Source organism: Aquarana catesbeiana, linkage group LG01, assembly GCF_042186555.1.
Source record: "Aquarana catesbeiana isolate 2022-GZ linkage group LG01, ASM4218655v1, whole genome shotgun sequence".
NCBI classification, from domain to species: domain Eukaryota; kingdom Metazoa; phylum Chordata; class Amphibia; order Anura; family Ranidae; genus Aquarana; species Aquarana catesbeiana.
In genome coordinates, this window is record NC_133324.1 from 535,019,317 (window position 1) to 535,047,113 (window position 27,797).

Below are 27,797 nucleotides of genomic sequence, written 5' to 3' on the forward strand. Positions count from 1 at the left end.
GCAAGAATACACACTCACCAAATCCTATTGGCCCACACAGGACCAAATCGCTTATTAGTAATCCAAAGGTGCCATATTCCAAGGTGTCCTCCCTTGATGAGGATTAGTTCAATTCCATCTACATTAGTAAAGTTGCTCCGCTCCACAATCACCATAAGAAGTGGAGAGATGGGGACTGATATAGTGTAACATTTTTTATTAAAGAATGGCGAGCAATAAAATTATTGAACTTGCATGGTATGGTGCTTTAGGCTCGGTTCACATCGTGGTGTTCCGAATCGCGGGCGTAATCACTGTGATTCTGCCCGCGGTTCGAAATAGCGGCAAATCGTGGGACGCTCATGCAATCCCCGTCACTTGTAATGGCACCCGGATTGCTGCGCGATTCGTCGGGGACAATCACGGTAAAATCGCACAAACAGAATCGCGGGACGCCTGTCGCCCAAAAGAAGTATAAGAACTGCTTTTGGTTGATGGGTGTCCTGCAATTTTGTTTGCAATTGTCGCCTAATGAATCGCGTCAAAATCGCACCGTGATCGGAGTGCCATTGGAAGTGGTGGGGATCGCATGGGCATCCCGCGATTTTCCGCTATTTTGAATTGCGGGCAGAATTGCAGCGATTCGGAACTCCAAGATGTGAACGGAGCACAAACATTAAAGAGCCTGTTCTGGCGTGCATTCCAATGGCCAGGTATGAGGCGGGTGTCCCCACCAGATGTGATGTCAATTGTGGCGACTGCGCAGCCTATTGACCATTTCACATAAATTGCGTCAGAGCTCACAGTTGCCATTTTCCTGAAGCTTTAAATACCCTATGATTGAATTTGATTGGCCATCCCCCAAAAAATATATGTTAGCTTATATAAAGGTTGTGTATGTTGGCGTTACATTACAACAAAATCGCATCTTAAATTATGTATATTTATCACATGCATTTATATAAACCAGTTCAAAATACAAAATATGTTTAAATATCTGTCCCTATTCCTTTGTGCGCTGATGTGCTCAAGGCCACCTAGCGGTCAAATGCACCAAAAAACAGGGCACAGGTTTAACAAATCCCTTTTTTTCCCCTCAAAGTATCTCTATTTAACCACAGCTCCGAAAGGTTTTACCCCCTTCCTGACCAGATTCATTTTTGCGATACGGCACCGCTTTGTGACTGACAGTTGCGCGCTCGTGCACGCTGTACCCAAATAAAATTGATGTCCTTTTTTCCCCACAAATAGAGCTTTCTTTTGGTGGTATTTGATCACCACTGCGTCCTCCTTCTTCTTTTTGTTTATAGTGCAAAAAAAAAAAAAAAAAAAGACATACAATTTTGAAATAAAACTATTTTTTACTTTCTGCTAGAAAACCTATCCAATAAAAAAGATGTAAAAAAAATGATTCCCGGCATTGGACTAGTGTGTCTATCACAAGAGCCGGTCTAAGAGGCAGGACATTGTTACAACGCTGCCCGGCGATTCAATCCAGCTCCGTGACACAGCGTGAGATCACACTACCAGGCACTGGTGAGGCTGCATCTGACACTCGCAAGCAGAGGAGGGAGGACTCTGACAGGGGAGCGCCAGGATGACACATGTGTGGCACCCAGCAGGGCGGACCCTGCCCCCTTTACGGCTTCATTATTGGTAATTTTTTCTTTCGGCCGCCTGCCGAAAACACAATTTTCAGACGATATGTTTCGGCGGGCCTACTAAAAACTTTTATAATTTTACTTGTAGAAATGTTTGATCTCTCCTTTCTTATCCTAAATTTTAGCGTATGCCTAGGCCATGTTGTTCCTGCCATTAATTTTCCTGGTTTATTTGCCATCTCATAATTTTTTGTCACTCCATTAAATGCCCGTTTAGTGTCTTGTTTCATCAGAGCTTTTAAGGCCTCCTGATTTTCTACTAATCTTACCATAATTTGACATTTGATTTTTTATTTTGTTCAAGACCTTGTATTTCCTGTAGGAGTTGTACCTGAGCTCGCCATAGTTTCTTCCTCCTTGACCCCTTCTGCTAGTTTCCTCCCTCTCATATATGCCTTGTGGGTTTCCCAAAGCACAACCGGGGAAACATTTTCTATATTCTCCTTAAAAAAAGACTCAGGTCAGACTCGAGGTCTCTGACCATTCAAGTAAAAAGGATTTATCATACTTCCAGATCATTGGTCTGTCTGGGATGTCCTTTACATTAAGGGCAACCAGTACCTGAGCCTGGTCTGAAAGAATTATTGATTTTTATTTTTTTTATTACTTTTAACAGACCTTCTAGAAACTGATGGTCTATAAAGATATGGTCTTTTTATTGAATATGTAGGGCAGTATACATTTACTAGTGTGCAATTAATATTATAAAGGGATCCTTTAATAAAAAAATATCGTTCTTTTAGGTCTGACTCTCTAGCCTTCAATACAAATGGTGTATTCCTATCAAACTCTATTGCTGTTTCCCTTGATCTCTTATTAGGGAAGTAGCCATAGTACCATGTTGGAAAGGATTTTGAACTAAAGCGAGTTTTTGATGACCATTTTAGATGAGTTTCTTGTAGCATCACTATATTAGCAGCATGTCCTTTTATTTCCAAATATATCTATTCTTTAGACCTCTTACATTATAGGTAATTGTTTTCAAGGGGGCCATACAACAAAATGTAGTCAATAAAAACAGGTAAATCTTCCAGGAATACACCATTTTAGTAACTAACCTAAATGCACATTAAACACAAAAACACAACCCCATAAAACCCCCCACACCCAAAAACTCAGTCCCCTCCTGGGGAAGCATTGCAAATCAATGTTGTACTCGACCCCACAATCACCCATATGGGTAAACAACAGGGTCGGGTCCCCACTGGAGGAGGGGACACACTCCATATGCTCATGCGGGCCTACAGCCCTCATCCACCAAAAATAGGTGATGGTTCTGGAAATCCGTGTGGGCATAGCCACTCCAACTAGGTTCAATATCATAATTTTCTCACCCAAATCCCATCATTGCTGGTTTAACCCTTATCTATACTTTTTTCATGTATTATACTTAGTGTTAGTAAACCCAGGACCCTGCATGCTATATATATATATATATATATATATATATATCGTCTGCCACCGTACACAGAATATGGAAATGCAATTATTTTAGTAAATATAAACCACTAAATACCTTTTCTCATCAGCAGTATATAGCAGTCTTGTGATTTCTGTCAGTTCCTTTGTGAAGCTTTCATACTGCACTGAGCTGACCTATGAGGCTGCAGGGCTCCTTACACTCTGTCTGGACAGTGCTAATTGTCCCTGTGCTGATCACATGCACTCTCCCAAGAAAAAAAAAACTCTCTAGCAATACACACCAAACTGAGCATGTGCAGCCTGACTCTAAAGGCTCTGTTATATCTGAAGTTGTCCAGGGGGACAGTGCAGGGAGGTGAGGATCTGAGCATGCAGGATCAAGCAGCCATTTGTTACACAGCGCAGAGGATTAACGAACATGCTTTACTGCAGTGTTTCTCAACTCCAGCCCTCAAGGCGCCCCAACAGGTCATGTTTTCAGGATTTCCCTCAGATGAAACAGCTGTGGTAATTACTAAGGCAGTGAAACTGATCAAATCACCTGTACAAAATAATGGAAAGCCTGAAAACATGACCTGTTGGAACGCCTTGAGGACTGGAGTTGAGAAACCCTGCTTTACTGCATATACACACTGATTTTACTGTTGTGTGTTTAGTAACACTTTAACCACTTGCCTACCAGGCCAATTCTGACATTTCTCTCCTACATGTAAAAATCATAATTATTTTGCTAGAAAATTACACAGAACCCCCAAACATATATGTGGTGTTTTTTTTTTTGTTTTTTTTTTGCAGAGACCCTAGAGAATAAAATGGTGGTTGTTGCGACAATTTATCTCGCTCAGTATTTGCGCAGAAATTTTTTTTTGCAAAAGTTTTCATGCATTAAAAAAAAAAAAAACTGTAAGCCCATTTTTTTTTTACATAATGTGAAAGATAATGTTATGCCAAGTAAATGCCCAACAAGTCACGCTTCAAAATTGCACACGCTCATGGAATGGCGCCAAAGTTCGGTACTTAAAAATCTCCATAGGCGACGCTTTAAACATTTTTACAGGTTACATGTTTTGAGTTAGAGGAGGTCTTGGGCTAGAATTATTGCTCTCCCTCGAACGTTTGCGATGATACCTCACATGTATGGTTTAAACGCCGTTTACTTATGCGGGCGTGACTTACGTATGCGTTTGCTTCTGCGAGCGAGCACAGAGGGATGGGGTGCTTTTAATATTTTTTTATTATTATTATTAATTTTAATTATTACTTTCTAGTTTGATGCTTTCTTTTTTTTTTTTTTTTTCTTTTTTTTTATTCCTATTACAAGGAATGTATACATCCCTTGTAATAGGAATAGTGCATGACCGGTCCTCTTTCCAGTGAGACCGGGGTCAATAAGTCCCCAGATCTTACCTCTAGGCTGGGAAGCCTGAAATAAAAAAATAAATAAAAAAACTATCTTGGCTGCATTTTTTTTCAAATACAGAGGCTGGGTCTAGGTCATAACATCATGCCCGGCCTCTGAACGATCATAGAGACATCGGGGACCATATAGCCGGCGGGAAATCTCTATAATCATCATCTGGCGTCGGTTGGTTCCTTCTCCGACTCACTGATCGCAGGGGCGATGATGTCTGTAACTGCTGTAACTCAAAGTCTGCAATGTCCTATGATGTTGGGCGGGTGGGAAGTGGTAAAGCTTCATAGTTTATTCCAAGACTGGTATTTCAAATTGCCCCAATCTTTTCCCAGTTATCTAGATTAGGATATGGTAAACCAAGTTTAGTGCAAAATTCCTTTAGATCCTCTGGAAAACGCAAGTCTGCTGAAATACCTTGATTTTTAGCAGTCAGACAAACTGGAAAACCCCATCTCGAAGAGATATTTTTAGCTTGCAATTGGATTGTTAATGGCTTTATTGCCCTTCTACGGGCTAGTGTCTCAGTTGATGGATCAGAAAAAATTAGCAACTTTCTTCCATCAAAGCCTAAAGCCGCAGATTCTCTCATGCCTTTATCGTCGTAGTAATGGAATCTTGGGATGGCATCCCTAGGACTGTTTGTTGTAAATTAATTTGATCTCTGTATGCTATGGACCCTTTCAAAGCATAAAGGGGAGGATGGATCCCTTTTTCAATACTTAATTAAACACTCCCTGCGCTGTGAGTTCCAAATCTTTGTCTTTATTGGCCTCTGGAATGCCCCGGGGTCCTTAAGTTGCGCCTGCTTCTATTTTCTTGTTCTTCAAGCCTATATCGGATGTTTATTTCTGACCATTTTGACTCTGCCCTGGCTCACATTTCCATTCTGGCCTTTTTATGCTCATCAAGATGTACTTCGATCTCTTATATTTGTTGTAGTACGTTCTGTATATCCATTCTGCCAACAATTCTCTTTTAGGGCTCTTTCACACGGGGCAGATCAGTCATGATCCGCCCCGTGAACACCCGCTTGCTCAGCGGGGATCGCTCCGCCGATCCCCGCTGAGCAGGAAGATGACAGGTCCATCGCTGCACGCTGTGCAGCGGCAGGCCTGTCAGAGCGCCGCTCTCCCCTATGGGGGGATCGGATGATGATGGACCGTAGTGTCCGTCGTCACCCGATCCTATCCGAAAACGGATGGAAAAGTAGGTTTTTCCTCCGTTACCGTTTTCGGATCGGTGCGGGTCGGATGTCAGCGGACATGTCACCGCTGACATCCGACGCTCCATAGGGATGGATGTATGTCCGTTTTTCATCCGAAAACGGAAGGATGAAAAACGGACATACGGATCGTCCGTGTGAAAGAGCCCTTAATCATTTGTTCTAGACAATTCATCACATCTGCCATATCTTGTTTTTTGTGGGGACTGTTTGTAAGTTTTCAGTTTTTTTCTCCATCAACTGCTGCTGTTGGCTTATTGAGGAGCTTGAGTTCACTTTTTCTTTTGCTCCACTGGGGATGAAACTGATTCCTCCTCACTGCCTGCCGCCCCTTCTGTCCTTTCCTGGACCAAGTAAAGCTTGATAGAGTTGTAATTTGTTCCTTCCGCTTGGTTTGTTTTAGCACCTTTCCTCCCCATTTATCCACCAGCAGGCAGTGGAGCAGAGCTTATCCAGTTGTTTTATTCCTAGGCCACCACTCACATTTTATAGTTTAACACAGGCACATCCCTTAAAGAATCCTTATTATTGACAAAAAATAGTGAAAATAGGCTTCAAGTACCTGAGTGTTTAAGCTTAAGTAAGCTTATTTATTTTGCTAAAGCTGATTGTTCAAGCTAAAGAGGCAGGCTTAGCAGGGCAACGATAATGAATAGATGACACAGGAGATTAATTTCAACAGTCAACTTGAAATTGCACAGTTTAACAGCAATAAACACCCGCCCCAAAGGGGCAAGCTTGGCAGACTGGAATAAGGAGCAGGCAGAGAGAGTAAGGCCCCTTTCACACTTGTACGACCTGAAAGTCGCACGACTTTGATGCAACTTGAAGCAGTGCCTGTGTAATCTTGATGTCTATGGACCTCAAGTTGCATCAAAGTCGGACCAAAGTAGTGCAGAGACTACTTTGAAGTCACATAGATATGAATGGTACTCATTGGGAATCATGAGCTACAACTCGCCATGTGACTTTGCAGTCCCAAGTCGCAGAACAAATCGCACAAGTGTGAAAGGGGCCTTGGTCCTTAAGCAATTGAGTTTGGAGCAGCTGCAGCAGTTAAATAAGGAGAGTAGACAGTCAGAGGACTAGGGAAAGATGGCGCACAATTGTACCGGATTTAACAGACAAATTGTGGGAGGAGGTACTTATGTAGACAGTTATTTCTGCTAAAGACCAGATGATCCAGCTTATTATATTTGCACCAAATGTTTGCATCTGTTTAAAATGGAGGCAAGAAGCTCCTATGTGTCCTAAGCCCCGGTTCACACAGGGGCGGCACAACTTGCAGGTCGCCTCACCGAGGCGACCTGCACACGACTGCCACGGCGACTTGCAAAACGACTTCTGTATAGAAGTCTATGCAAGTCGCCCCCAAAGTAGTACAGGAACCTTTTTCTAAGTCGGAGCGACTTGCGTCGCTCCTATTAGAACGGTTCCATTGTACAGAACGGGAGGAGACTTGTCAGGCGGCTAGGTCGCCTGACAAGTCGCCCCTGTGTGAACCGGCACTAAGTGTTTGCTAGATGAGGGCTGTTTCTTCCATATGGTGTGGGAGTGTAATAAAGTTTGCCCACGTACCTTTGACCTTCCAAATACAGTATATGGAGTCCTATGGTAGGATGTTTGGGAATAATTGAGGATGCGTTTATGGATAAAAACTGTAAAAACTCTTCTGCGATTATTTTTGTTTTATGTTTGCAAACTGATTGTGATGAATTAGTGTAAGGTGTTCTGTCCTTATCCATCAGCCTGGAAATTTTTTGTCAATTCTAATGTTGCCTTATACAGATTGACATATGAAGGGGATGTCCTAAAAAAAAATTACCAGAATTTGGGTTAGATGGGCTGCATCCATGGGTATGGTGGCAGATTGCCCTTAATAGAAGAGAAAGGATAAAGTGTTTAAGATCTTTTTATTATTACCAGTTTATTGTATAGATTGCATTGGTGTAGCATTATGGCACATTTGAGTCTACCACACTTGTATGATCTAATGTGAAAGGTAATAGCTCACTCCGAAAGGTTTTGACATTTTGTACTATCTTTTGGTTGGAAGATTGTAGATTTATTACTTATTTCTTAATAAAGAAATACAAAATGCTGTATGTACGTATGCAGATATTTGAATGGAATACTTGTCTTGCATTGAAGAGTATATACTTGGTTATATGCATTTGTATGTGTGTGTGTATATGTATGTATATGTGTGTGTGTGTATGTGTGTGTGTGTGTGTATGTATATGTGTATCTAGATAGCTAGCTAGCTATCTATCTGTCTATCTTTTCTCAGTAAACTATTTGCACAGAGGATTATGCTAGGCAAGACAGAGTGCGTAGGATACAGCTGATGACAAACATACAGCAAACAGTTTTAAGATTTGCATATCTTGTCGGTGACAGCAACCAATCAAGTTTCAATAATAATAGAAGCAAACATACATTCACTATATCGTTGGCTGTGGCAGGTAAATCCCTATATAGCTATAGCAATCAGCTGGCAGTGACTCCGGCGGCGGGTTTCAAATCCTTTCACCATCAATGTGACTATCTCGGCCGCAACATGCTGCTGCTGCTGCTGCTGCTGCAGCTGAAGCCCCAGCTGGCTGGTATCAACCTTGAACGCCCCTCGGACCCCACCAGAGCCAATTGCCTCACTGACGCTTCAGAGGTTTCGACTCCATCGTCCTCCTTGGGAGCCTCCGTTAGCGGCGGATGCCTCGGGTGCCACTGTGGTATTGCTCCGTTAAGGGCTTCAAGGCTTCAGCTGATGCAGTCTGTCACTTAGGTTCTGGAAAGGACCTGGCCGGTTTCTCACAGCCACGCTTCCCTGGGATTAGGTGGTGTGCTTTTCACAGTATCCTGCTGCCATGCTTCATCTGGAGATCTATGGAGCTTGCAGCAGCATGCCTGGCGCCGTTATTGTAACCATGCCCCCACCCCCCTTCCCCAATGTGCCATAGTGGTGCTCTATTTGTACTGTAATTTCTGTTGTCACAATAGGTGGGATTGTATGTTCTCTTCAGAGAGCTTTTTTCACAATATAGTTTTATTGTATGAAAGGGAAATAACAGTTGTACAATGATATGCTTGTAACATATGCATATTAATGAAATGAATACAAAGTTTACATAAATGATAATTGAAATAATCAATGCAATGTTGGTCTGTCAACTCGGTAAGAACTGCTTCCGTAGCATTAACAGAATATGGTCAATCACCATTAATACATCTTAGATTGTACTATGTGTGGCTGTTATCCATTCTTAGTCATTATACAATCAATGTTTGTATAAGCAAGTCAAGTAAAAGAATAGTTTGGGGGAAAAAAAGATAATGAAGGGTGAGTGACAGATATAGACAGATATAAAGATTGTCAGAGCTAAAATAACAATTTAGCTTTTTGTTAGGGAATTAAATTCTTCTGAATATTTGAAAAGACCCAGACATGCCATGTTTTTTTTTTTTTTTTTTTAAATTTAAGATTTTTATTGTATTTTTAAAGAGAGAAATAGAAAAATACAGAAACATCGCCAATTGGGCATACCCTGGCGTCTTAGCATGTACATAAACGGCAGTGAGAAAAGAGCTTATTTAAGTGTAGTTTTGATTGGTCTAAAGCAAAAACAATCAATGAATAATAAGTAAACAAGCATACTACAAATAACTATGGTAGCATAAAGTATTCCTGTACTAATAGGCTAAGTAGTGGGTGGGGGGGACACCTGTGTGTAATCTAAATCATGGTGTAGCATTGTAACCTATATTACGTGTTTTAGTAAAATGTCCGTGAGACCGTTTTGGGATAGGGGGGGCTGGTGTATAAGCTAGCCACGCTATGGGCTGGACCATTACAACAGTGGTGTACTTCTAGAGTCCAAAATCCAAGGGTGCCAGTTTCTATTAAAGCGCTTAATGGACATGTTGGCTTTGGCAAAAGAGAATTCCATCTGAAAGTGTTGGTTAAGTAGGTTGATGGTATCTTTAAGTAATGGTGGGTCAGTTGATTTCCACTTTTTTGCGATTGTCAGTCTTGCGGCACTGAGAATATGTGTGGCCATTGTTTGCCGATGGGTGGGCAGTGTTGGGATCGAGAGACCTAGGAGTAGGTCAAGCGGGGACAAAGACTGGGGTGTACCACACAGAGCTTCGATTAGGTTATGTACCTGTCTCCAGAAATTTTTAACTAGGTGGCATTCCCACCATATGTGTGAGAGAGATCCAATGTGAGCACATCCCCTCCAGCAGTTCGGGGAGGTGTTCGGGTAAATTTTCGCCAGCCTTTCTGGGGTGAAGTACCATTTGTGAAAAAGCTTTTGTGCTGCTTCCCAGTGGTTAATGCAATGCGACAGGCGTAAGGGCAATGTGAGGGCCTTTGGCCATTGTGTATCTGAAGGTGGTTGGTCTGACAGTGAGGACCAGTACTGTATGGAAGAAGCCAGATGGTTAGTAGTTGGTTTAGTGAGTAGCTTGTACATAAAAGAGATTCCTTTGGTCTTGGGTATAGCTATGTTGTAGAATTTGAGTATAGGGAGTGAGACATCGTCTGAGGTTGTCCAGGAAATTCTTGACAGGCTAGATCTAATCCTTAGGTAAAGGAAAAACGTGTGTTTGGATAGTCCATATTTTTGCATTAATTGCTCAAATGAAAGCAGAGTTGATGATGAAAAGAGCATACTTAGATGGGAGATGCCGGCTTTTGTCCATTCTGAGAGGGGTAAATCCGGGGAGATGAGGTGTAATGCCTCAGTGGGTATTGCTGTCAGAGTGTCCTTTGATATCCCTCCTTTGATTTGCAGTATTGAGGTCCAAATTCTTGTGGAGGATGTGATGGTATCAAGAGGGTATCTTTTGGGGTGGGGGTTGAGCCACAGTGCGGCTAGGAAGTTTTTTGGATCCGTGGGTAGTAGGTTGGTTTCAATTAGTTTCCAGGTTGTGTGATATTTATCTGACCACCATGTTTTCAGCTGGTCCAGAATAGTTGCTCGGTGGTAAGCTTGAATGTCTGGGGCACCCAGTCCTCCATGTTGAACTGGGGTTGTGAGTATGACTTTTTTTTATTCTAGGTCTCTTTTGTTGCCAAATAAAACCGTTGATGATTCCTTGGATTTTTTTTATATGATTTTGTGCTAGAGGAAGAGGCAATGTACGGAAAAAATATAGGACATGGGGAAGTAAATACATTTTTGTCTGCGCTATCCTACCAGCCCAGGAAGCTGGAACCCTACCAAGATCTTTTGCTAGTTGAGTAAGCTTGCCCACGAGGTCTTCAAAGTTAATTCTTAGTAGCATTCGGCTTGGGAAAGTTAATTGGATACCCAAGTATGGGAGAGAGGAGTTGGAGGCCCAAGCAAAGGGGGAGCTAGTGGTGATGGTATTTAGTTTGAGAATCAAGGCCAAGGTTAAGCATTAGGGATTTACTGTAATTTAGTTTGTACATTGATACTGCGCTGAACTTGTCAAGGATTAGTTGGACTGCTGGGAGAGACAATAGTGGATTTGTTAAAGCAATGATCACGTCATCTGCGTACAGACCGATTTTATGATCGGTTTGTCCAATTGTTATACCTGTAATCGAGGGGTCAGATCTAATAATTTGTGCTAGGGGCTCCATTATCATGGCAAAAATTAGGGGGGACAGCGGGCACCCCTGTCTCGTGCCATTAGTGATTTGGAATGGGTTGGAGACAACTCCTGACGTCCAAATGTGCGCAGATGGGTGAGTGTACAGACCTAGTATAGCAGAGAGAAAGGTGCCCGAGAGTCCAAATTTTTGGAGTACTGCTTCCATATATGGCCAATATACTCTATCGAACGCCTTCTCTGCGTCCACAGATAGGAAGAGAGAAGGCGTTCGAGTGTGCTCTGTCCATTGGATAAGGTCAATGAAACGTCTAGTACCATCTGAGGCTTGTCTGCCGGGTACAAATCCTACTTGGTCAGGATGAATAATCTGGGGGATGATGGTGGAAAGGCGTTGTGCTAACAGTTTAGCGTAGATTTTGGTGTCTGTGTTGAGGAGTGAGATTGGTCTGTAGTTGGCTGGATTGTCTGGGGGTTTACCCGGTTTGGGAATGGTAACCACTAGGGCCTCGAGCGATTCTCTAGGGATTATGCCTGTAGTAGCAAATTGATTATACATGGTACATAGGTGGGGGACTAAGGGTTGAGCAAACTTTTTATAATATTCGTTGGGTAGTCCATCAGGTCCTGGCGCTTTATGTAGAGGTAGGTTATTTATCACTTTTTGAATTTCGGTCTGTGAGAAGGGAGTCGTGAGATAGTCCAGTTGTTCTGGGGAGATCGAGGGGAGGGAGATAGAAGATAAAAAGTTTTTTATGTCATCTTGGGTGGGTGTGAGATGGGGGTCTGTTTTTGTAAGGTTGTAAAGTTTGGTGTAAAAATTATCAAATTCGTTGGCAATATCTAGCGGGTTGGTCAAGTGCTTGCCCTGGGGGTTTGTGATAAATGAGATTTTTTTATTAGAAAGTTGTCGTTTGAATTGTTTGGCCATAAATGCTCCTGATTTATTGGCCGATGAGTATATCTGAAGTCGTAGTCGTTTGATAAAGTAATCAAAATTTTTGTGAAGATGACTACTGAGTTGGGATCTGAGCTTTTTAAGTTCTGAGGAGGTGGTATTAGTGGGGGATCTCTTGTTTGTTGTTTCAAGAGATCAAATTTGTTGCAGAAGGGACTCTGTTATAGAGGAGTGTTGTTTTTTAGCCTGGGCTCCAAGTTTAATGAAAAGACCCCGTAGAAAAGCTTTGTGAGCATTCCAAACAATAGCACAGTCAGGTACAGAATTGACATTTTGGTGGAAATAATTATCGATTTCGGATTGTATTTGAGATTCAAAGGAGGGGTTGTTAAGGAGGGAGGTGTTTAGTCTCCAGACCGTATGTCTAGTGGCTTGGGAGGGGGATGCTATTTTGATCGTGACTGGAGCATGGTCAGACCATGATATAGTGCCTATGGTAGAGGTAGTGATAGCTTGTAGCAGGTGTTTATCTGTAATGAATAGATCAATACGGGAGTATGATTGGTGTGGGGGGGAAAAGTAGGTGTAGTCTCTCTCCTCATCGTGCATGCACCTCCATATGTCATAAAGGTCTTCTTTTTTGAGGATATTTGATATTGCTGAGGGCCTTTTTCTCGCAGGATTGGAGGTATCAAGTGTAGGGTTGATTACTTCATTAAAGTCTCCACAGATTACTAGGGGGGAAGATCTGTAAGGGGCTAATTTGGCAAAGAGAGTGGCGTAGAATCTTTTTTGTGCTGTATTGGGGGCATAAACATTGACTATAGTGAGAGGGCGGTTGTCAAATGTGGCTGATAGGATTAAGAATCTGCCATCTTCGTCCCTTTCACAGTGATGAAGCTGAAAGTTTATTGCTGCGTTTATGGCAATCATTACTCCTCTCTTTTTTTTTTAGGGGCACTTGCGAAGAAGCAATGGGGATATTTTTTATGACTACATTGGGGTTGTTTGAGCTTAGTAAAGTGCGTTTCTTGGGCGCAGATTATGTCTGCCCGTTGTTTTAGTGCTTCTTTCCATAGGAGGTTGCATTTAAATGGTGAGTTTAGGCCTTTAACATTGAGGGAGGTAATTGAAAGTGTCATATTGGTATTGCAGTTATGAGGGCCTGGGCAGAGGGAGAGAGACCTCACCTATTGTTGATGGGTGTGAATATACAGTTAGATAATTAAATGCCGTATATGGTACAAGTATATTACCAAAGCCAGTTGCTAAATACAAACAGTCTACAATTCTAGGAGAAAATTATAATCAATGTCGATTAATCTGTGCTGTAATCAAGAAAAAGAACAGAGAATAAGAAAAAAAAACAACAGAGACAAAAAACGTGTGCTTAGCACAACTGTAAACCTGAGGGGTGGTGAGGAAAAGAAATAGATGTGTCACCCAGGCTGGATACAAGTAGATCTGGGGTTCTGGGCTTGTATCAAAGTTAGGTCTTTTTGGGAGCGTTATTCGCCATATTTCTGGAGTCAGATGGCTTATAGGAGGGAGTAGGTTGTTCCGCTTCTCTGGGAGCAATGGGGAGAAAACCCCAATTGGTGAGTTTTTTTTGTAGCCATCTTTCGGGGAGAGAATAGGTACTATCTTTTGTTGGTGAGTGACCAGCAATTTCGTAGCGAAGCCCCATTTGTAGGTTATTTTTCTTTGTTGGAGTATGGAAGTCACTGGGGCGAATGCTCTGCGCATCTCCATTGTAGCCGGGGACAGGTCAGTGAACAGCTTGACATTATTGTAGGGGGCTGGCAGGGGTGTCACGGATCTGGCGGCGGAGAGAACTTGTTCCTTCACGTGGAAGAAGTGTATACGTGCCAAGATATCTCTGGGGATATCATCAGGGAGGTGTGGCGGTTTAGCAATTCTGTGGGCACGGTCAATTAAAGTGTCGCGGACGTTGGAGTAGGGCTGAGATAAGTTGTTGCAAGTAGGGGGTTATTTTATTCGGTTTAACCGATTCAGGGATGCCCCGGAATTTGATGTTATTCTGCCTAGAGCGGTCTTCCAAATCCGCCAATTTCATTTTGATACGGTGGATTTCTTCCGAATGGTGCTCGTGAGCATCTAACAATTCGTTGTGTGCTTTAGAGTAATCTTGCATATTTTCTTCTAAAGCGTCTGTGCGCTCTTCTAGGCAGTCTATTTTATCATGCATCTGAGATAGTGATATTTGGAGCTCTCTATGCAAATCTTGCTGCAGTGTAAGGAGCATAGATTTCAGCATAGCTTCAGACACTGTATTGTCAGTGACAGGTATAGCAGCCAGGGAGGGAGCATTTTGAGTGCTGTGAGTCCCTGCAACAACATGGGACCACAGCTGCTTCTTTGCATGTGGCTCTTTGTTTGGGGAATGTGCAGGGGAGGTAGCCAGCCTCTTACCTCTGTCCTGCTGCAGTCCTCCTGGGGAATCCTCTGGAGGGGGGTATGTGTCCATGCTGTCCCTTTCCGTTGTTGTGGTCACAGTGCCATGGAGAGGGAGTGCTGAGGGGGTAGCAGGCAGGCCCTCTGTGTTGTTGCTGGAGCGGGCGCCGTCGCTTCCATCGGCGCCATCTTGGGCCTTCTGCATGGCGGCGGCCGTCGGATAATAGTCGGTGAGACGGCGGGGGTTTGGCGGCTTGTACCGCTGCATCGGTGTGCCCGAGAGTTTCCCCAGTCCTTCCCCGCTGTTGTGATGTGGGCAGCGGGAAGGATGGTAGCTAGGTGTTGCTGGTATCCAGGCCGTGGAGCGGAGCTCGGACTTCAGGCAGCCATCCTGGTCCGCAGCAGGCCACGCCCCTGACATTCCATGTTTTATTACATGTATCTGTTTCCTGCGCTATTGCCCTGATTTCTTCCATAGTGTAAAATTTATCCACATTGTGAAGCCATTCCTTAATTTTAGGAGTATTTTGTATCTTTCCAATATCTTGGAATTTGGGATTTTGTGGTGGTAAGTAAAAATCTGGACATTGAACGCTTATATTTTTTCATTGTGCAATTAGAAATGTGTAGTAAGCAGCAAGCTGCTTTCAGTTGAATTGAGGTTTCTGTAATGTGTTTTATGAGATCAGAATTTTTTTGCCAAAATGGTTATAGTAGAGCGCAATCCCACCATATGTTCTTCAAAGTTCCTTTCGCCTGGCTCCAGCGCCAGCAGAGATCTGAAGTTGTAGAGAGCCATCTTTGTAATTTAACTGGTGTGGTATACCAATGCGTCAGAAGCTTAAAAGATGTTTCCTGATGGTGTGTGCGAATAGAGCATTTATGTGCAAACACACACAAGCATGCAACCATTGATTACCATTAAATGTAGTGTTTAATGCATGTCCCAAAGCATTTTATGTTTGTTTCGCTTCTGAGAACTGGAGGCTTACAACCAAGCGTAAGTTAGTGAAATGGTTATTTCTGTCTTTAGTGGCCTTCAGGCATAAAGTTTCTAATGGTGTCAAGGTTCTCATGAGGTGCTTACACCTCTTTGCATTAGAAATATAACCTGAATCTGGCGATAGTCCCAGTTTGTCATCACTCCTTGTCCCCGGTTCTGTCTTAAGCCTCACTAATGATTTGTTTGCCTCCTTTTATACAGTGTGTGGGAAAGAAAGGTTTAATTTTGTCAGAGTATAACTGTGACATGACATAACATTCATTCCTGGTAAAAAGTCTGGATTGGAACCCGAATTGTGGTAAGGGGCCAGGGGATGTAGTTGGGTCTGTGTCCTTGATGACTCTTTGTAAAGCTTTAAAGGAGTTGGGTTTTTACCTTAATGCATTCTATGCATTAAGATAAAAAAGCTATGTGTAGCAGCCTCCCCCAGCACCCCCAATTACTTACCTGAGCCCCATTCTCTCTTCAGCGATGTCCACGAATCCCTTTGGCCATCCGGGACACTCCTCCTGATTAGCTGAGACACATTAGCGGTGCCATTAGCTCCAACGTCAGTCAGCCAGCCAATCGGAGAAAGGGGACAGGGCCTGGTCGGGCTCTGTGTCTGAATGGACACACACAGCTCTGACTCAGCTCGGGTGCCCCCATAGAAAACTGCTTACTGAGGGGGCACTCAATAGGAGCGAGAGGCCAGGAGTAGCAGAGAGGGACCTAAGGTGGAGGATACGGGCGGCTCTGTGCAAAACCAACTGCACAGAGGAAGTGTAGTGTGTGTATAACCCTTCCATGCCTAAGCCTATTTCTGACATTTGTTGCTTACAAGTTAAAATCCATATTTTTTGCTTGAAAATTACTTAAATATTTTATGTCACACGATATTTACGCAGCAGTCTTTCAAATGCAATTTTTTGGGGAAAAAAGACACTTTCATGAATTTAAACAAAAACTAAACAGTAAAGTTGTTCCAATGTTTTTGTATAATGTGAAAGAGGATGTTACGCTGAGTAAATAGATAACGAACATGTCATGCTTTGAAATTGCTACAAACTATGGTACCTAAAAATCTACATAGGCAACGCTTTAAAAATAACAGTTACCAGGTTTACAGAGGAGGTCTTTTTGCTATAATTATTGCTCTCACTCTGACGATTGCCGCAATACCTCACATGTGTGATTTGAACACTGTTTACACATGCAGGAGCGACTTACGCATGCGCTTTTTTTTTTCTTTTGCTGCGCGGGGAAAAAAATTCTGATCACTTTTTCTTATTGCTGTCACAAGGAATGTAAACATCCCTTGTGACAGTAATATGTGGTGACAGGTTCTCTTTAAAAGACCCCCAATCCCTCCTTTGTATTCCCTCCTTTGCACTTAAAAGTATTCAGATCGCCTAAAAAACAGTGATTCTGAATACTGTCATTTTTTTTTTTTTTTTTAAGTCATTGCCATTGGCAGCCGAGTAAACCAGAAGGGGCGTGATTTCGCGTCCGTGCCTTTACATAGGAGATTAGATCAAAGCCGTTTCCAGCTTCGTTCCAGTCTCAGCCTAGCCAATGGAACTGCCGGATCGTGGATCGGGTCTCCCGTGGGACGGGAGGCCGGGGAAGAGGATAACCGGATAACAGCCGAGCAGCTTTTAGCCGCATCGGTTATCACTAAAAAGCCGACCGCCAGCTCTAAAAAAAACAAACGGTACTGGGTTGATGCCTGCAGCCACAGGCATCACCCCGGTATAACCCCTTCAAGCCAAGGCCGCATATGTGCGTACGGTCGGCGCTAAGGGGAATAACATGTTTGTTTTAAAAAAAAAAAGAGACTTTATAATCACTTTAAGCATTGCCTCCACCAGTTGGTGTTTCAGTTGACTAGGGCAGGATTCCCATGTTATCCAAGCAGAATATGTAACTTGTATAGGCACTATATTGTTTTCCAGAGTCACCCAGTCCTTATTATCCACATGACCATCCCAGTCAATAATTTGAGTGAGGTGAGAAGCAAAATAATAATTTTTTACATTTGGAAAGCCCATAGAGTCCCATAGACACAGCAAACACATGGAAGAAGGTCAGATGAGACCAACAAAAAAAAAAAAATCTGACTGTCTGTTTTTTTTTTTTCCTCCCAGTGGCTACTGGGGGTGTTTCATCAGTTTTGACAACCCGTCAGATTTTGTAACGGAAGTGACGTTGTGCCTGGGGTGAAGCCAGGAAGTGCACCCACAGAAATATGTGAGTGGGAGATTTTATTTTTCTTCAATCGGTAGGGGAAAGGAGATTGGCCTTAAGTACCATTAAGGGTCAGCGTTTTGTCCCTATTCATTTTTTTTTCCAGAGGCTGTTGGTTCTCACGCCTTGATTCATGCTGCGTGTAACGTAGACGGCTCCCCCATCAGGCCACTTTTCTGTCCTTGGGACTAGAATTTGCTCTTGACTGTCCTTGCAGAGGCCACTTTTTGAACCAATTGGAAGACTCTGTTAGTCCTTTATCTAGGACGATGGCTTCTTTGGTTGCTATCACTTCACTGAGTGTCAGAGCTGGTGGCTCTTTCATGCAAGAAGCCATTCTTGGCCTCACATCATGATATGTTGATGTTAGGTCCTCATCCATCCTTTTTTGCCTGGAGTGGTTTCTAGTTTTCACTTGAATCAGGACAGTGTCTTGCCTTTATTTTTCTCCTAACCCACAGTCTTCCCACAGAAAGATTGCTACATACTGTAGAGGTAGTTCAGGCAATCGGGATCTGCTTGAGTGGTGAGCACAGGTCAGGAATCCTGGTTTGTGCTGCCAGAAGAGCCCAAGAAGGGCAGGCAGCATCCGGGTCGAAATATTTAGCAGTGGATCTGCCAGTTTATCATTGATGCCTATGGTTTAAAGGGCAAAATCCAATTTATTTTTTTCTGGGCAGAGATTCTCTACCAGGTGTGTGGGAGTATCTTGGGCCATCTGCCATCAGGTTTCAGTGGCCCAGGGGTTCAAGACCACTATTTGGTCTTTGGTTTATGCATCTACAGTTTTTTATCAAGTGGATGTCAAACATGGAGGCTACTGCCTTTGGCCTCAGCGTATTACAATCAGCAGAGCAGGTCCTTCTCTGGTGGCAGTTTCTGCAATGGTGTCTCCCTCCCCTCAAGGGTATTGCTTTGGGACGTCCCAAGTAGTTGTTATTCCAATAACCGGCTCTGTGTCCTGTGATGTACGATGAAGATTTTTTTTTTCTACAGCTCACCTGTAAAAATCCTTTTCTTGGAGTACATCACAGGACACAGCCCCCCCCCCCCCCCCTTTTGGTTATGTATTGCTTGCTACAAAACTGAAGTACCAACAAGTTAGGGTTATGTGCAACATGGGGACAAGTTGCTTTGCTGGGGTGGTTTATCTTTTTCGAAAGGTGCCCCCCCCCCCCCCCCCCCCAAAAAAAAAAAACATGTTGGGGATATGTGGCCTGGTAAACTTCAGGAGGTGGGCTGTATGTTTGCTGCACTCCCCTATTCTAGCCTGACAGACTGCATGCTTGATTATAGTCTGGTACGAATTTTAGGAAAGCCCACACTTCTATATAATAATTTCTGGGGGCTAACCCTTTATATTCAGATCAGACTTTAATCTAGGATGAGGGTCTGGTATGAATATTAAGGGGGGACCCCACACTGGTTTTGCAGTAGATATTGGGCTAATTCCACAGCTATGTATTTGGAATTGTGGGCAGAATGCTGCCCGTGTTTCCAAATTGCGAGGCAAAATGTGTAACGCGTGTATGGCTGCCATTGATTCTAAATGGCACCTCACACATGATATGATTTTGCTGCTATTGTCTCACGACAAAAACAAAATGTGCGTAAAAAAAAATTGAACAAAGCTCATTGCCAAAAGTGGTGCAAGAGCATTTTTAGCGTGACAAATGCGTATAGGGCAGCCCAACTCAAGTGAATGGGCTGCCATATCCACAACATACAGAAATGTGTGAGAGTCACACCTAAAATATTGTGAATGGTAACACACGTTCTTGCTATACACAATGTGTGAATGGGACCTTAGATGCAAGGGATTACTACCATGCCATAATCATTGCAGCCTTACCCTACAGTTACACAGTGTTTATCGAAAATCCATGCGAGCAAGGAAAGAAGGTGATGTCATATCAAGTGTAAGAAGCGATCAATACGTACACTCACTGTTATAAATTGCTTGCTCAAGTGTTATTGGTCCCTCCTTTTTTTTTGGGGGGGGGGGGGGGGGGGGTAATTGATTATTATTTTTCTTTTTTTTTTTTTCTTGAGTTTTACTTTCATTGAATCTCTACTCAGGATTTTGCCATAGAGGAAAAAAGAAAGCCTCGGACAATTTTGAGGGCAGCAACCTCAAGGCAAAAAAACAAGGTTAGAAAATGATTTTGTGTGTGAGTATATAGTAAATATTTTTTTGCATGCACTTATTTTATGTTTTCCCTCTTTCGTGTATGGCAGGTTATGAATAATTCTGAATCTGATTCAAAATCTGTCTCTCATGATGAAGAGACTGATCCTAAGCAACAAACTTCCTCATCTTCTTCCTCAGAAAAGACTACTAAGAAAGCACAAAAATCCTCCAGATCATGTAGGAGCATTATATTTCCATTACATTTTTTTTATCCTATAAAGGAAAGTACAGTGTGTACTGAGACTTTTTAAAATGTTTTCTTATAGTGCGAAAATCTGGTCCAGATCCTCAAGAACTGTTATCCAAAGCAAACCAGTCAACAACTTCAACCAGTGACAGGTAAGCGTGACATTTTCAGTTTAGAGATCAACTCCGCTAAAAATAGGTTTCTCTATTTTTTGTAAATCTGATCTCTTAAAGTCCTGCAGGGAGTCTTCTCTCCTCAAAATGATGTGAAGGTAAATTCCCTTTCAATACACTGTGGTCTTTAAATATATTCAAATAGAGCACCGCTGAAGTTGAAATTGAGCCACTTTTTTGCTCTTGTGTATCTGAAATACTTTCCCAAGGATGATATCAAACAAATGCACTCCTATCTAAAAGCAATATTTCTTCCATATGTATTTCCATATTTATAAAAAGATATGCTTTCCCAAGTCATCATCCTGGTCACATTAAATAGACCCAGCCTCCTACAGGAAACACAAGAACTCAGATATTTAAAAAAGCTGCTCCTCAGTTCTTGTGTTTTCTGCGACCTGCACAGAGGAGGAAACTCATCCCCAGTTTATTTTAATTGTTGTTTATATATTGTATATAAATGTATTTTTGGGGCAGGTGTCCCTGAATACCTCTGCCCTCTCACCTGTTTGGCAGACTAGGTTGTCTGGGAGGGAAGAGGAAAACTTAGGAAAGCGTGTATGGGCTCCAAGACTTGTCTCCTTTCCTCTGGCCGCTAATTTTTTGAGTTTAGGAGCCTTTTCCCCCACCCTTCTGCACCCTAGGTGGAGTGTATGGAAGGTGAGAAGCCTGCGGGACACTTAGGGCGAAGCCGGTCCCCTCTTCCTCGTGCCCACTCCCGGTCTTCTACTCACCTTTGCAATACCCTGGCGTGTTTGCTGGACGCCCCCCCGTAGATTCTGCAGCCAAGATAGTCACCACGCCGGAAGTGATGTTACTAAAATGGCGTCAGGACCAGAAGTTGCGCAGCAGCCACCTTTTTTGTTTTGGGTTTGCCTGCGGATATGACACCTAATAAGGGCCTTTCTGCCGGAAGGGCTGGCGGCGGCCATTTTGGTTTGGGGCAGCCACACTTGTGGACAGGGCGGGGGGCGGGAGGCTTTGGGGGACCCCTAGAGTTTTAGTGGGGTCTTCTTTTTACCAGCTTGATTTATTGGGTTGGAGGACAGGTTAGGTGGTTGCATTCGCTATCCTCCGAATTCCCTTGGATAGTGATAAACTGCTGTGCCACAAACATCTAAAAAAAAATATAGTCCATGAAGAAACTCTGCCTCTCGTTAAGACTTTTCTAGATTTCAAATGGAAAATAACTTCTACTTTGCAATCTCTACAAACAGCTATTAAGGATATCAAAGGAGAGTGGCTCTCTACTTGAGCAAAAAACTCTAATGCCGCGTACACACGAGCGGACTTCTCGTTAGACTGAACTCCGAAGGACTTTTCAACGGAGTTCTGATGAACGGGCTTGCCTACACACGATCCCACCAAAGGCCGATCGTTTTGAACGTGATGACGTAGGACTGGACTAGAAAAGGAATTTCAATAGCTAGTAGCCAATAGCTGCCCTTGCGTCGTTTTCGGTCCGTCGGACTAGCATACAGACGAACGTTTTTTTTCGATAGGAATCGAGTCCGTCGGAAAGATTTGAAACATGTTCTATTTCTAAGGTCCATCAGATTTTTCGACAGAAAAGGTCCGATGAAGTCCACACACGATCAGAATGTCCGACGAATTTGTTCCGTCTGACCTTTTCTGCCGAAAAGTCTGCTCGTGTGTACGCGGCATTAGGGTACCCATCACTGTGAGACCGCGAAAACCTTCACTTGCCCCTCTGGCATTCATACTTCAGACTCTGATATGGAGAAGGAAGGTGGACTACTATTCCAGGATAGTTCTGAATCGGAAGATGAATCAAATCTGTGCGAGGCTCAAAAGACGTTAAGTCACCTTTCCAGCAGATGAGACTGAAGAGTTGCTTAAAGCTATTTATGTGAAAGAAGAGATTCAAAAGACATTACCTACAGACTCCGTGTAGGACCGGCTGTGCCGAGGTTTACAAGATGTCAAGTGGAGAACATTCCCCATCCACCATTCTATCAAAAACATGATGGATAAGGAATGGCAAAATCTGGATGGCAATTTTTTTCCCCCCAATAACTTTAAAAAGGGAAGCTCCCATTTGAATATCTGCAAGGAATTCAAGCCAAATGTCCTAAACTGGAAGCCTCCCTAGCTAAAGGTTCAAAGAAATATGACCTGTCTTTTGAAGACATGGGTTTCCTTAAAGATGAAATGGATAAGAAGATTGATGCAACATTGTGCCGAGCTTATGAATCAGCCAAATATAGGCAATACCTGTGTTGCTAAAAATGTCTTTCTGGCTGGAGCAGCTTTGCTCGCACCTGGAAAACGTCCCCGGTATGGAAGAAGTATTTGACTCTATGCTTTTGGTTGAAAAGGGGGTGGTGTATATGGCTGACACCTTGGCAGTCAGGATCTCTGCGCACACACACACCACTGGTCTCATCAACACAGCGAGAAGAGCATTATGGTTCAAGACATGGAAGGGGGATTAAACCTCTAAAAAAACAGCTCTGCAGTATCCCTTTCAATGGTAACCTGCTCTTTGGCCCCGAGCTAGAAAAAGTTCTCGAGAGATCAGTGGACATGGAAAAAGGAATCCTGAAAAGGCGTTTTTCTCCCTTCGCCTTTCAGGACAGCACCTTGGAGAGAGCGCAGCTCCACCTCTTAGACAGGAAACACTGCGTGACAACGCCCCTTTAAAAAGCAGCTGCTTCCACCATGCCGTCAGTTTTAGTGTTTCCTCCGCCATGGTGGAAGCACTACTTGGTGGACCAGAGGGGCTGCACTCTCTCCAAGGAGAGGGTTTTGGCAGGACCTCCACGTTTGGGTACTCAGACCAGCCCAGCTCCCTCCCGCACATGAGGGGGGTGCTCCGGTGTCCCTTCCTTCTCCGGCTCACAGGAGTAATGGTCTGCCGGAAGTTTTTCCACCCGGGGTGTTCAGGGGGCCGCGGTTGTGCTCAGTAAGAGCGTCCATGCCAGGCCTCTGCATGGCGGTGCCGAATCCCGGACAACGGATGACGCCAGTTCCGGTGGGCGGAGACTTCCGGTGGGGCGTAGCAGCGATTGGTTCCTACTGCTGGAACGCAGGAGGAAGGGGCGGGTCCTCTGGCCGGGACTTCCTTTTGTTTGGCACATGGAGCTTAGTACACAGTGCAGCAGCTGCGGATTTCACTATGGAGACAGCGGAATCGTCAGCAGCAATGGCGGATGCAGGCGCCCAGGTTCCTGGCCAGGCCCGGGTAGGAGAGGTGCGGTGACACCTCTTTCCTTTTATATCACTGGGTGTTTTTATCTTTATATGGTTCAAAGCCTGCTGCTGTCTGCTATGGGGTAAAATTTTTCCATTAGCAGTTCAGCAAAGGAGTGAGACTCTGGGCACTTAGGGTGTTGGCTGGAGGTACTACTTTTCTCTGAAGCCTTAGTTCTAAGGACCTGGCTTTTTCTTGTTTCTCTGTTTCAGAAACCTACTGCCAAATCAGAGAGAACAGGGAGAAAGTGCCCCTCATGCAAAAATCATTTAAGGGACTCTTGGCCCAAACCACTGTGCAAATCCTGCATTGTGGATTTAGTAAAAGAAGAATCCTCACAAGAGTGCAAAGAACTCTTATCTTCTGTGAGGAAGGAATTAGCAGAGGCCCTAAGGACAGTGCGTTCCCTTGTGAAACGCGGCCAGAGTTCCAGCCAAGAACAGAGTTCTCACTCCAGTTTCCCTCAGTCCACTTCCAGACAGGTGGAAAGTGAGTCGGAGGAGGAAAGGGAAAGCATTCCACCCTCAACCATTGTTTGAGGAGGAGGAGGTGGAAGAAGAGTCAAGATCATCTAGATATAAGCTTTCACTTGAGGAGGTGGATGAATTACTCAAGGCAATTTATACTACCCTGGAGATCCAGGAAGAATAAACTCAGCTGTCCGTGCATGACAAAATGTACCTGGGGCTGGAGGAAATTAAACACAAGGTGTTCCCTGTGCATAAAGTGTTAACAGACACTATTAAAAAGGAATGGAAGGATCCAGAGAAAGGACAGTTTTTTTCTAAAGCCCTCAAAAGGAGGTTTCCTTTTGAGGAGAATGAGGAACTGTTGTGGAATAAAAAACCAAAGATAGACGCTGCTTTTTCTCAAGTATCTAGGAAAACTGATTTAGCTTTTGAGGACATGGGTATTCTCAAAGATGCTATGGATAAGAGGGCAGATGGGCTACTGAAGAAAGCCTGGGACGCATCTCTAGCTAATCTTAAGCCAGCAATGGCGGCTACAGTTGTGGCTAGGAATCTGGAGTGTTGGTTAGATCAACTTAAAAATCATGTAGTTGCAGGTACCTCCAGAAAAGATTTATTGGAGTCCTTCCCTACCCTGCTTAAGGCAGTAAAATATATGGCAGATGCCTCTGCAGAATCTATCAGGATGTCAGCCAGGTCCTCTGCGCTTGTTAACTCAGCAAGAAGAGCACTCTGGCTAAAGACCTGGTCAGGGGTAAAAAAAGTAAAACTGTGCGGAATTCCCTTTTCAGGAGACCTGATGTTTGGGCCAGAACTGGAGACTGTCCTTGACAGGACGGCAGATAAGAAGAAAGCTTTCCCACAGAAGAAGAAAACGGTACAGCAGAGGAAAAATTTTCGTTCTTTTCGACAAACCGATAAGGAAAAGGACCACACACAGAAGAGACCCTGGTCTTCTCAGAGAGGAAGAGGTAGAGGTGGGGTAACCTTTAGAACCCCAGAACAAACCCCTAAAAAACAATGACCATCTAGTAGGGGGGAGACTACAGGACTTCTTACCAATTTGGGAAAAAACAACAGAGTCCTTTTGTTCTGGGGTTAATCAAAAAGGGTTATCAATTGGAATTCTCACAAAGCCCCCCAAATCGGTTTTACATCACAAACCTGCCAAAGGATCGGGAAAAGGCTCTGGCCATGAAGTCTCTGTTACAGGAACTGATGCAACAGAAGGTCATTTCCCTGGTTCCAAAAGATCAAGAGGGGAAGGGGTTTTACTCCCACATTTTTCTGGTCAAAAAGCCATCAGGAAAGTTCCGCCTGATTCTCAATTTGAAGGTTCTAAATCGATTCATAAAATACAAAAAATTCAGGATGGATACGATTTTCTCAGTGAGGAACTTGCTAACCCCCAAATGTCGTCATATGGCTTCCATCGATTTGAGAGATGTCTATCTCCATATACCAATAGCGCCCCCATCACAAAGGTTCCTGTGTCTCGCAGTCAATCTGGGTGGGGGGGTTGGCACCTGCAGTTTTGGGCTCTGCCTTTCGGTCTTTTCTCCTCTCCCAGGGTATTCACAAAAGTGATGGCGGAATCTTTGGAGCCCCTGAGGCTGAAGGGGATTTCAATAGTACCCTATTTGGACAACCTGCTACTGTTTGCAGACTCAAAGGGTCAAGTAGAGGTCAACCTACAAACAGTTCAAACACATCTAAGAAGTTTGGGATGGCTTCTCAATCTTCAGAAGTCAAACTTAATACCATCTCAAAGGGTAAGGTTTTTGGGGTACGAAATAGACTCGATAGAACAGAGAATTTTTCTACCCCAGGAGAAAATAGAAAAGATGCAGTTGACCCTGAAAACACTTCAATCCAACGCAGAGATCTCTGTAAGACAAGCCATGTCCACTCTGGGACTGTTGACAGCGGGCGGCAATTCCTTTGGTACAGTGGGCCAGGTTGCATGCCCGTCCTCTGCAATCGGATATTCTGATGAATTGGTCATACCAGGAACCTCTGGAGAAGAAATTCAACATGGGGGCAAGAGCAAAAAGATCGCTCTGGTGGTGGAGGAACCAAGGAAACATTTCAAAAGGGCTTCCTTGGGTCTTTCCGGTAACCAGAAGGCTGACTACAGATGCCAGCGCATGGGGAGCTCATCTGGAAGAAAAAACGATTCAGGGAGTTTGGACCAAACCAGAAGCGAGAAGATCTTCAAATTGGAGAGAGTTAAAGGCTTTTCACCTAAGCCTCCTCTCCCTCCGGGAATTTTTAGTGAATCAACATGTCCAAATATTGTCAGACAATATGACGGCAGTATTATATTTAACAAAGCAAGGGGGCACAAAAAGCAAAACCCTAATGGGTCTAGCTCATCAGATCCTAAGATGGGCAGAGAACAAAGTGGCCTCTCTATCAGCAGTCCATCTGAAGGGGACGGAAAACACCTTAGCAGATCTCCTCAGCAGGAAAGAAATAAGGGAAGCAGAGTGGTCTCACAATCAGGAATTATTCGAAACAATTTCCAGGAGTTGGGGTTATCCCCAGGTGGACCTCTTTGCAAAACAGGAAAATGCAAAAATACCAGTCTTCTTCTCTCTTCAGAGACAGGATCAAGCTCTCGGAGTAGATGCGTTAGCTCACAAGTGGGGCTTCCATCTGTCCTACGCTTTTCCCCCGTTTCAACTGATACCAAAGGTGTTGGCCAAATTCAGATTGGAGTCCACGGAGCTAATATTAATAGCTCCTTATTGGCCGAAAAGACCCTGGTTTTCAACCTTGATGAACCTCTCAGTGAAACCTGCTTGGAGATTACCAATCAGGGCAGATCTGTTGAGTCAGGGCCAAATTCTCCATCCAGATCCAGCTTATCTCAAACTAACAGCTTGGTTTCTGAAGAACAAATCTTAAGACAGAAGGGTTTATCAGAGAAGCTTATTTCTACCCTTCTTGCAAGTAGAAAAAAAGTGACGAGACATTTACTTTAAAGTCTGGAAGATCTATAATTCTTGGTGTTCCAGTAAAAACTTTGATTTTCATACCACATTTTCAGTTTTGGAATTTCTTCAAGAGGGATTGGAGAAGGGGTTAGCAGCAAGTACGCTCAAGATGCAGGTAGCTGCTTTATCAGTTTTTTTGGAAAGAACCCTGTTGGGGGAACCTTTTAATAATCATATTTTTTTAGGGCAATGGCAAAAGTAAAGCCTAGACCTGTTATTAGTTTTCCCAAATGGGATTTATCTTTAGTTCTTCAGGGACTAACTAAGGCACCGTTTGAACCCATAGAAGAAGCATCATTAAGTTTCTTGACGTTAAAGACTATTTTACTGGTAGCAGTAACTTCCGCACGTAGACTTAGTGAGTTACAAGCCCTTTCAAGAGCCCTTTAGGAGATGTCTACAGGATAGGGTAGTCTTAAGGACAGATCCAGCATTTCTACCAAAGGTGGCTTCAGTTTTTCACCGTACACAGGAAATCATTCTCCCTACCTTTTGTCCTTTACCTTCAGGGGCAGGAGAAGAAGCTTTCCATACTCTTGATGTCAGGAGGTGTCTGCTTAAATATCTGGAAGGAACAAAGGAAATCAAAGTCATCTTCACTCTTTGTTTTAATGGAAGGTACTCACAAAGGAGGTAAAGCTTCCAAGAGCACCCTCGGAAGATGGTTAAAGCAAGCCATTAAAGAGGCATACAAATCTTTGGGTCTGGAACCTCCGGAAAGGGTATTACCTCATTCTACTCGA

The 27,797-nt window shown here is 43.5% G+C and overlaps 1 protein-coding gene across 4 annotated transcripts in view; it reads left to right on the forward strand.

Annotated features, from left to right (window-relative positions):
* Positions 1 to 27,797, forward strand: part of HDGFL2 (HDGF like 2) — a 460,705-nt gene that overhangs the window by 158,584 nt on the left and 274,324 nt on the right. For all 4 annotated transcript variants that reach the window (XM_073594787.1, XM_073594781.1, XM_073594774.1 and 1 more), the window contains 3 exons: positions 19,900 to 19,971; positions 20,059 to 20,188; positions 20,278 to 20,350. In XM_073594787.1, coding sequence (XP_073450888.1) covers positions 19,900 to 19,971; positions 20,059 to 20,188; positions 20,278 to 20,350 — 275 coding nt within the window. The remainder of the gene's footprint in view (positions 1 to 19,899; positions 19,972 to 20,058; positions 20,189 to 20,277; positions 20,351 to 27,797) is intronic.